The sequence below is a fragment of the Passer montanus genome, unplaced genomic scaffold (genome assembly GCF_014805655.1).
Source record: "Passer montanus isolate IOZ18808 unplaced genomic scaffold, ASM1480565v1 scaffold34, whole genome shotgun sequence".
NCBI lineage: Eukaryota > Metazoa > Chordata > Aves > Passeriformes > Passeridae > Passer > Passer montanus.
Window position 1 is genome coordinate 3452824 of NW_024368152.1, and position 11049 is coordinate 3463872.

The 11049-nt window shown below is 41.5% G+C and overlaps 1 protein-coding gene across 1 annotated transcript; it reads right to left on the bottom strand.

Moving 5' to 3' along the window:
* Positions 1-2512: 2512 nt before the first annotated feature.
* Positions 2513-5427, bottom strand: TMEM18 (transmembrane protein 18). The gene is made up of 5 exons (XM_039715711.1): positions 5280-5427; positions 4973-5093; positions 4306-4360; positions 3225-3318; positions 2513-3132 (listed from the first exon to the last, which is right to left on the bottom strand). The coding sequence occupies exons 1-5, from the start codon at positions 5325-5327 to the stop codon at positions 3043-3045; spliced, it is 408 nt and encodes a 135-aa protein (XP_039571645.1). The 5' UTR covers positions 5328-5427; the 3' UTR covers positions 2513-3042.
* Positions 5428-11049: the final 5622 nt, after the last annotated feature.

The following is an 11049-nucleotide window of genomic DNA, read 5'->3' on the forward strand; positions in this document are numbered from 1 at the left end:
GATAAGAAACTGGCTGGATGGACACAAGTAGAGGATTGTAGCCAATTTCTTACTTCCAGGTGGAGGCCAGTGATAAGTGGTGTCCCTCAGAGCCCTAGTCTTGACATTGGTGCCCTTTAATGCCTTAACAATAACACAGGGATACCCAGACCAACCTCAGCAAGTCTGCAGATGACACAAAACTGAGTGGTGCAGGTGACACAAAGCAGGAAGGAGTACCATCCAGAGATGTTCAGCCTGGAGAAGGGAAAACTCCAAGGAGACTTCGTTGTAGCTTTTCAGTATTTAAAGAGTGCTTACAAAAAAGAGGGGGAACAGCTTTCTATGAGGACATGTAATGCAAGAACAAAGGAGATCAGCTTTCAACTGAAAGAAGGCAGGTTTAGATTAGCTGTTAGGAAGAAAGTCTTCCTCACAAAATGGCAAGGCCCTGGTTGCTCAGAGAAGCTGTGGATGCCACACCCTGGTAGTGTTCAAGGCCAGGTAGGATTGGATCTTTGGCCACCCAGTCTAGTAGGTGGAATCCCTGACCATGGCCAGGGGGTCAGAACTAGAAGATCTTCAAGGTCCCCTTCAACCCATGTGTTTTTGTGATATATGGAAACCAGTTTTGTGTTTGTGAAAATTTATCTCATGTTAGATTTACTTATTGTAGTTCCAGGAGTCAGGGAATGTTTTAAACTCAAAATTTTGAGGCGCTCATCCTTCAAAAAAATACTGATACAATTTTTGAATTTGCAGTTGTTTATACTTTCATACAGCAATACTTCTAGAACACAAAAAAAATGCCATCATGCTTTAGAAACCAAGTATTATCCATCTTTTTACCAACATCACCCAGAAGATAAGCAAAATAGCAAACGTTTATACTTTCATACAGCAATACTTCTAGAACACAAAAAAAATTGCCATCATGCTTTAGAAACCAAGTATTGTCCATCTTTTTACCAACATCGCACAGAAGATAGGCAAAATAGCAAAGTATTTGGAGAAAATTTGCCTTGGATGTACTAAATAAGGCACACTGTTTTCCACTGCAAGAGTTGTTGCTCAGCTGCTCTGAACTTCCTCAATGTGAATCAAATTCATACACTTACCACCCCACTGTTTTCCACTGCAAGAGTTGTTGCTCAGCTGCTCTGAACTTCCTCACTTACTGTGAATCAAATTCATACACTTACCACCTGTTATCAAGTAACCTTTGTTTCACAGTGTGATCTCCATATGAAGTATTACAGCTTCAAGTGTGTGATACTAAAACAACTGTGTGCTGATTTGTTGCAGAACAGTTATCAGTGGGAATGTCAGGAGCACAACATTTGAGTGGTCATGCTTAGGGCCATGTGTGAAAATTGCAACTCTCCCCACCAAACTGTAGGAACAAGGCTGAACTTTTATGAACCAGCCTGGGAGGACAACATCCTGTGTTTATGAAATCAAAAAAGTCTGTTCCTCGGTCCAGGTGACAGCTGCCATAGCCCACCTGGCAGCCATTTGGACAGACTCTCTGCACTCCTTCCCAAAAAGCACACAGTATCTACCAGACCACTCGAGATTTCTCTGTACAGCTCACACCACCCAACACTGCACCAAGAGTTGCAGGAGAACAGTCAGAATGGGACAACACACAAACCTGCATCTATTAGGTTTGCTAATAGAAAATAGTCTAGCTGCCAGTAGCTGTGGATGGAGCAATGAGTGGGTAAAGGAATGCCAAAGAGGCACGGGGAAAGTAAAGAAATGGATCCAACACTAACACTTCACTGCCCTTTTGGTAGAGTTTCACTTTCTCTCTGTTTAGGAAACTTACAAACTGTGTATGACATGCATCTGCATTCTTCCTCAAGTCCTTATCTCCACTCTTGTGAATTACTTTAATTCAAGTAATTAAACTTAGTTTCAAAAATACTTCCTTAGCTTATAAATTTACAAGTGTTCTGCAATTCTGTACCCAAATGTTTTTCACATTAGTGTAAGATCAGTCTTGTAGATCATCTTTCCTGTCTTAAATGAAACCTATTTTAGACAGAACTGTTCATCTCCACACAAAGATACAACTTTTACTAAATATGGAGAGTCTCCATTGCATCCACACCCCTTCTCAAATTATCTTAATTCAATAAAAACAGGCTACTTGAAGCAAAACTAAAGCCTTCTTAATTTTTAACTATTTTTAATTTTCAGTTATTTATTTTAAAAAAGCATTAAAAAGGGAACAAAATTGCACATAAGATCACTAAGTTTCTTCCCTTCATTTCTGTTCTACAAAGAAGCATGCAACAATAAAATTTTCATTCAGTTTTAAAAAATGTATTTATCTAGAAGCCTTAAAAACATGAAGTATAAATTGAAAGAAATGCAGAGATAATTCTGAATTAGTTACACAAATTAAACTGGGGAATTTGCCAAACTGGGAATTCTAATGGGAAATTCTGAATTAGTTACACAAATTAAACTGGGGAATTTTAATGGGAAAAAAAGTCTGATTAAAAATGAATAGAAATTAACTCAATTTAAGACACAGTGAATGGATAGTTTTATTTATAAAATGCCACTGGCACACAGTACACACAGAAAGTATGAAACTTGATTTATAAAGAAGTGAAGTGCTTCACAGAAGCATAGATTCCTGAGTTATTCTGAATGAAATCTCTCATTTACTGTAATTCACAACACAGCTCCAATTTGCTTAAGCATCAGAATAACTGATACTTGATAAGTACAGAATAAAGACACAGTAAAAAAACACAGAGGCAAATGGAAACTGGAAGATTGTGTCTCATCAATACTAACAGCCTTGGTCATGGAGGAAAACAATCACACACCGAAGGGCACAAAGACTTGTTAAGACTGGTTTCATAATTTCACAGCCAATTCAAATGTACTGTAAATACCTGCTTTCACCTCTATGTCCACAGCCACAATTACAAAGTACTCTTGACACTGGACACAAAAATACTTCTGTTCCTGCATAGCCATACAGAAGGACTGATTACCCAGACAGAAATTATTACAACTGAAGAAAGAAAAAGTCTGGCACTTTCACTTCTTTTTCTCTTTTTCTACTTTCCTTCTCTGCTGTAGCATCTTTAGTTCAGTCATTACATTCAAAGTTCTGTAAACCCAGCTGACCTGAAAAGAAAGTAAATTATTACATTCAACTAATCCATATACTTTACTTACTCATTTAATGAAAGCAGCTATATGAATGAACACATACATACCACAATTATAATAGTATTCACCAGCAGTGGTGCTGAAAAGACAAGTGAAATAAACATTCCTCTTGAATCAAAGTATTGGTATTTAGAAAAGAGCCTGAAAGAAATAAAGAGAAAATGAAAGACAAAGCTTTATTTAGAGTAGTTCATACATTCAACTTTCCCTGCAACTATTCTACATGGACACTGTACACATCATCCCACATCTTGGGATCACCAAGCATAGGCCAGCATTCTACTGTATTAAGTCAGAAAAAAAGGAGCAGCTGATACTTCTTCAGTCATGAACATTAATATCAGTCTCTCTCTTCTTTACAGTTTTACTGTGTAAAAGCTAACTAACATGACTGACTACAAGAGTGCATCACAAATCACGCTTATTCTGAAGTATCTTTTAGGTATTTTGCTTACTTATATTAGAAAAGATAACAAAAATGATAAACGCAGCAAAGCTGTAATTAGGTCACATATGCCTGAAGTGAAACATAATGACTACAATTAGATGCCAACATAAAGGGGTGTTAAACATGTAACTTTCAGTGATATCAGGGAAAAAGTAATTCAATGCTCAAAGTATCAAAATAAACCACCAGTTTAATTCTGGTATACACATTTAGTAAAACAGGCAAATGCTAATGCTTGTTATACATTGAAGTGAGTATATAAAGCAGCAGTGGCTTTTGAAAAATGTTTCTTAACTTCATCTATTAAACATAAATACCAAAAAGACCCCAAAAAACAAAAAAACCAAAAAACACAAACTCACAAACAAAACCCACCAAAAAACCCCAAAAAACATAAATACCAAAAAAACCCCAAAAAACAAAAAAATCCCCAAAAACACAAACCCACAAACAAAACCCACCAAAAAACCCCCAAAACCCCACCACAGTTCACATTCTTTTCCCCTTAACCATAGCACTCTCCTTTTCTCTGACTTCTTTGACAAGTTAGTTTACAAGTACTCATATAAACAAATTTTAAGCAGTACAATAAAGGCACGCTATCGTTATTTCTTATAAGTATGTGATAACTATGTTGTACTGTATAGTTTTATTCAAAAAATGAAAGTGAAAACATTTACCTCCAATTCATGGCTGCTAATTCATTGATATATTCAGCGCAGTACACTAAGCCCACTATAAATAGAAGAAAAATATTAGATTTGGTATTTCTTTAAAAATAAACCATTCATAATACATCATCTAATCCAAATCAATGTGGTCTTAAACCAAAGATATGTGTTCTGCCAGTCAGCCATGGCTGCTTTGGCTAGGCAAGGTCACTGGACTCTCAGGTTGATAAACCCTGGGGTAACTCAAGTTGTTCCTGCAGTGTGCAAGCCAGTCTTGCTCCTCCTGGTGCCATTATCACGGCTGTCAGCAGGGCACATGGTGAACTTGCTTCAGAAACTAAAGCTGAGCGTATTCACTGACCCGCACCACTAGAATAAAGCAGAGTACAAAGCAACTGCTGGCTCTCAGTCGGTTTCTTTTCTGCTTCTCCAGCACAGAACACTTCATTGGGAAGCTGCGATACACAGGGCAATGACCACGCAGTAACCTTACCCACCCCACTTCTTCACCGAGACCAGGGTTTTAAGTCACTACTTCATAGATTTTCTTGGAAATAGAAGAGATACATATTTTTAGGCGATAGCAGGTTGTATCGCAGACTGTCAGGACAGGCAGAGGCGCTGCTAGCAGGCACGGCGGTGGGGCCGGCCCCGCACGGCCCCGCACTGCACTCACCCATGCAGAGGAAGTGCCCGACCTGCACGCGGCGGTGCTGCAGGGACGCGCACGTCAGCAGCAAGCAGAGCAGGTGGAAGGCGGCCAGCCCCAGCAGCCAGGGCTCGGACCAGTCCGTGCTCTGCGGGCAGAGGGAAAGCGGCTCAGGCAGCGGCGGCAGAAGGGGCGGCACAGCGACCGAACACGGCCGGTGTCTGCCACGGACCGCGCCCCGCAGCCTCCTTCACGCACCCTGCGCCCCCAGCAAGGGCCTCCCCCCTCCCCGCCGGGCGGCCCTGCTCCCCCGGGCGGCCCCGCTCCGCCTCACCGCCAGCACGGCCGACAGCCCCGGCGGGCCGCGCACCGGCGGCTCCATGGCGGCGGCAGCGCCCGTTCTCGCGAGACTCGGGCGGCCGCCGCGGCGGGGCCCGGGGCGGCTCCTCCCTCCCCCGGGGACGGGACCGCAGATGGTCCCGCGGTTTGGGGCAGCGGCGGAGGTGGCTCCTCACACCCCGGTGGCTCCTTCTTCTGAGAGTGCCTCCGGTCGCGTTTCGAGCGTTTGACGTCGGGAGGCCGCCTGTGTCCCCATCCGCTCTGTGGGGTCCCGCTGGACTCGGCGCTTTGGGTCGGTGGCCGAGCACTGGTGTTAGCTTGTGGCGTCCTGTCAGCAACACCCAGGGCTGGCTTTAGCGATGAAAAAAGAGCTTTAAGCCCAGTTGGGAGTTCTGTAAAAACAAACACAGTTGAGCTCTCCAGGCAGGAACTTAAGTCAAATGAAAACTACTCTTTCTCTCCAAATAAAGCCCACCGACATCCCCACCCACCTCGGGGGACAGCGGGGCCTTCTCCTCTTATCACCACTACAGCATAGCTCAAGGACACTTGTTTTACCTTTGGAAGTTGAAAAAATATTAAAATATAACAATGGAAAGGGAACAAGAGAGGTTAAAATTCTATTTTACAATTCCTTTTGCTAAATGCATCTAGGTCTAGAAGAACCAACTATTCTTAAAACTTACCACTTAAAGAGCATTTCAAATTCAGATTCCTAACCATGAAGTCAAATCTGATCTAAAGGACTGGATCTGTCAAACAAACAGTATTTTAATATATATCTTCACATTCTGCTTTCATTATTTTTTTATGACAGCTTATCAGATGTGAAGCTTTGAATTTTTTTTTCAAATTATTTGAATTGCATGTGTAAGTAAATATTACAGATACTCTTTTAATTTAGTTTACCATATAGCCAGATATGGTTCATCAGTGTGACCTGGTCTCTCTTCACTGTCACACTTCTGGTATTTAAGATGAGATACCTGAAACAGAGGAGTTTTAAAAAAATATTTTTAGGGTTTTTTTGCTTTAGGTTTTGTTAGTCTTCTTCTCAACAAAAATAACATCTGGAGGCTAATCAAGGCTTTCACTTGAAGTGTTGTAAAATTAAGGCAATAGAATTCTATCAAGTAATTTCTACTACCATTATTGTCCTAAAATTAAGACTAGCGGAGAAAAGATATTTTTATACCACACTGTAGATTGGAAAATAAGACTGGAATAACATGGACCTGTATGGGCTGGGGTCTGATCTGCTGGGAAGCAGCTCCATGGAGAAGAACCTTGGGGTCCTGGTGGACAACAAGCTGCTCATGAACCAGCAGTGTATCCTTGAGACCAAGAAGGCCAAAGGTATCCTGGGTTGCCTTGGGAAGAGTTTTGCCAGGAGGTCACAGGAGGTGATCCTGTCCTTCTGCTCAGCCCTGGTGAGGCACATCTGGAGTGCTGTGTCCAGTTCTGGGTTCCTCACGACAAGAGAGACGTGGAGCACCGCCACCATTGGAGTGGGTCAAAGGGAGGGCTACACAGATGATTTAGGGACTGGAACAACTCTCTTGTGAGGAAAGGCTGAGGGAGCTGGGCGTGTTCAGCCTCCAGAAGAGGAAAGTGAGAGGGGACCTCATCAATATCTGTCAGTACCTGAGGGAGGGTGTCAGAGGATGGACCAGGCTCTTGGTGGTGCCAAGCAATAGGACAAGAGGCAATGGCAGAAACTGATGCACAGGAAGTTCCACCTGAAGATGAAGAAGAACTTCTTTACTGTGTGGGTAACCAAGCCCTGGAATAGACTGTCCAGAGAGGCTGTGGAGTCTCCATCCCTGGGGACATTCAAGAACCATCTGGACACAGTCCTGTGCAGTGTGCTGTAGGGTGACCCTGCTTGAGCAGGGTGGTTGGACTAGGTAACCCATTGTGATCTCTTCCAACGTGACCCATTCTGTGATTTGTTTGGACAGTCTTATGGCTAATAATAAATTTTTGTGTTTTGTAAATGAGGAATGAATTTCGTGTAATTGCTCAGCAGTGCAATTGACTTCAGAAACTGTCTGCAATAGCTGAAAGGCTTCAATGAATGCAGGATGCAGTCACTAACCATATGAGTGGAATATGCTGGTCAGTGGTGAATCTGTGATGCAGACAAAATGGTTGGGTAAGAAATTATTGGCTTACCATGGCTACAACATGCTGAATTAAAAAGTCATGTAGCTGTTACTGTCAGCCACTGTAACATCAGCAGAAACTTTCCTATAGGGAAATAAGAGTTGTTTCTTTAAGACTAAGATAAAGTCGATAATGCTGTTTGTCAGCAGATGGTAGCAGATACATAAGTATTGCCAGATCTTTTGTGTGGTACATGTTGTCTTTCATTTATTTTTAGTGGAGAATGAAATGTGAACAGAAGATACTTAAAAGGCAGTGAACAGATACATTACTCTTTTATAGGGAAAAACTTGTGTATTTGTCCTTTTATGGCTCCTTTGCAGAACCAGTATGCTACAATTGGAGTCTAATTTTTATAATCCTAACCATAAGTATATAGTAATAATAATAATATAGAAATGTTTCTGTTCTCACTATTATAAGTAACTGAAGTATTTTGTAAAACTCACTCTCAGTTTTCTGTTGCAAGATTCAGATTCCTATGTAATTTTCTTCTGTGCTACAGTATTATCCAAGCAGTTTAGATAAAAGATAAAAAAACTCGGTTGATAAAAGGAAATTTTTCCCTTTTAACAACAGAAAAATTTCATTTACTATACAAAGGAAAGGATTTAAAATCAGATATTGATCTTAAGTTTATGTTGTTGGAAAAACAAGCTGGCTGGTAAAAGTCTGTGTGCAATAGGATATCCCAAATTTAAATGCTGAATTATGTTCTTAGTTATAGCCCTTACACACATGTTTGCTGGCTGATCATATTTGCAGTACTAGAAACCACACAGAAGTCGTGCCTGTTATACTTCTGGCTGAGGGAAATGCAACTCTGATTCTGCAGGAGAAGATGTGAGAAGGTGTGTGAGTGAGGCAGCCCCTCATCTCATCTCATGTGGGGGTTAGTGACAGGTATTGACAGCCCCATTTCTGTGCTTTGTAACATCCCACTGCAGAGTTCTGCTGTTGGGGACAGAGACTGCTCATCTCTGCATCTTTGCCTGTCTCGCAGCCTGCTCCTGTGCAGTCCTGTGCTGTACTGACTATCTTCAATAGTCTTTCCAGAGCTTTGGGAGGCATGAGCAGCTTCACTATGAAAACATGCTGAGCTTGGGAGAGGAATCTGGATAATCATTGTTGCTGTGGTCACTTCCAGGGCATCACTTTTATCTGCTCTGAAGATTTTCCTTATATTCATGCTTGTGTTCAAAAGCTGCCTCAAATTTGCATTTGCTTCCCAGTGCAACAGAAGTGAGCCTGAGCCTGGTTACTCACTGTTTCCCTAAAATCCTTCACTTTCCCTGTCCTTGCCATTATAAAATAATTATTTCTGAGTGGTTCCATTATATTTTGCAGCTGCTGTCTCTTTATCTTTTTATAGTATCAGCTTTTATTGGTCATGATGTGCTTGGAAAATAAGAATAATAATCATAGAGTTGTAAAGACTTCTTTAGAAATAGAATTTAGACTGGATTGCTTTATGCATGTAATTTGTGAGTTTCAGGTTTAGATGATAGATGCCACTTCACCTAAGCTTGAGGTTACCCCTGCTTTTGAGAATGAGTTTGACTGGATGACCTCCAGAGGTCTGACCTATATTGCTCTATACTTTGGATTTCCCAGGGATATGGACTGGGACCAGCTGGCTGGGAAGCAGCACTGCTGAGCACAGCCTGGGAAGCCTGAGGGGTGCAAAAAGCTGAACATAAACCAGCAGTGTGACCTGGCAGCAAATACTGTCAGCAGTTTCTTGGGCTGTGTTAACAGCACACCCAGGAGGTTAAGGGATTCTGTATTCATCAGAACACATCTGTGTCTACCTTTGGATACTTCAGATATAAGGACAGTAGAGCTAAACGGTGAAAATTCAACAGAGAACTGTCAAAATACTCAGAGAGTTGAAGAACTTGTCCTGGGGCAGGGGTTGAGGAAGCTGGGCTTGTTTGGCCTGGAAAGAGGTGTCTCCAGGGGAAACCTAGGAGCAGCCTGACAGTGAGGCTGCTTTACAAGCTCCTATGAGGAGCTTGTGAAAAAGATGGAGCCAGGCTCTCCTGGTGGTGTGGTGTGAGAATGAGGGGCAATGCATCTGAAGTGAAGCTAGATGTTTGGCCTGGATAAAAAGAAAAGATTGTTCCTCATGAGGACAGTCAAACAGTGGAAAAGGTGTCCGAAGAGGTGGGATGCCTCTTTTTGGGGGATTTTTAGGACCCAGTTGGATGAAACCCTGAGCAACATGGTCTAACCTCATAATGAATTTACCTTTGAGCAGAAGGTTGAAATGACTTCTTAAGGTCCCTTCCAACCTGAATTATTCTGATTAAGTGATTCCACAACTTAAAATGAGAAAAAACAACTTTTTAGTAGTGTTTACTGAACAATATTGCTTTAGCCTGGAAGTGAAAAAAATGCTTTTGTGTGTTTTTTTCAGAATCTGATTCCCTTATTACCTCTCTTTCATCCACTTTCTGTCAGGGCTTTTTTTCCTCATTGTAAAGTAGCTTCAGGCATCTTCATGCTTATTTTTCTTCCTCCGTTATTCTCAGACAGTACATGCAGTCTGAAATACAAATGTCTTTTTTTTCTATACCTAATAACATGACCTCCTGTTAAATTATTCCACTAATCCCAACAAAGATCTCAGAATCCTTTCAAAGCATTTCTCTATTCTGGCAAAGAAACCAGATTTTTATTTCTGTTGTGATCTTTGTCCATTTGGGGTGGAAGAGGGCAAGTGTAGTTGCAAGCAAAAATCAGTCCTGAGAGTCTCAAGTCCTGTTCTTAATTATATACTTTGTCTCCATGACTCATTCTGAAGTGTTCTTCTCACAGAATTGCTGCACTAATTGTTTTTCATTTTAGAAATACCACCTCATGTCATTCCATGGGATAGTATGGAAATAAAGCACCTCTGCATTTCTTTGATGTGTGACTGCATTGCACCCAACAGAATGCAGTGCATTTAAGTTGCAATACAGCTATTGTAATAAAAGGGCAAGAAGGAATAGAAGGATGTGCAGGGCAACTTTCAGGATTGTATCTGATCTGATTGCAGAACTTCATGTCAGCATTGTATTTGCTCCTTCAGGGCATGCTGTTAAGGGACATCCCAGCCACTCCTGCTTGTCATTCTTAACATGTAAGGGAAGTACAAGCTGCAGGGAGCAGCAGGAGCAGGATCAGCAGAAGAGACATTTTTGTGAACATGTCATTGTTCAGCCTTTTCATCTCTGAGAGTGAGCAATTGATACAAATCTTGTACTTTGGGGCTCCCGCTGCTTCTTGCTTATCATCATTCTCTAATGAAAGAAGAATGAAGCGTGGAAAAATGATGGTAATTTGGCAGGAGACAGCCAAGAGCTAGAAAGCCAGCACATCCATCTCTTGATCCTGGAGCTGTCCATGGTTGTGCTTGCTGGTGTTTTGTCTATTCCATATCCTCAGCAGTTCATAGTTCTGTTGGTATAATTTGTCCAAATGGCTCAGACCATCTGAGCACTTTAGATAAGATTTGATTTTTTTGGATATAGAAATTGACACACACAAATTATATACTTTCAAATACAACAGTAATTGCAAATGTGTAAACGTGTCCATTTAACATGTGACAA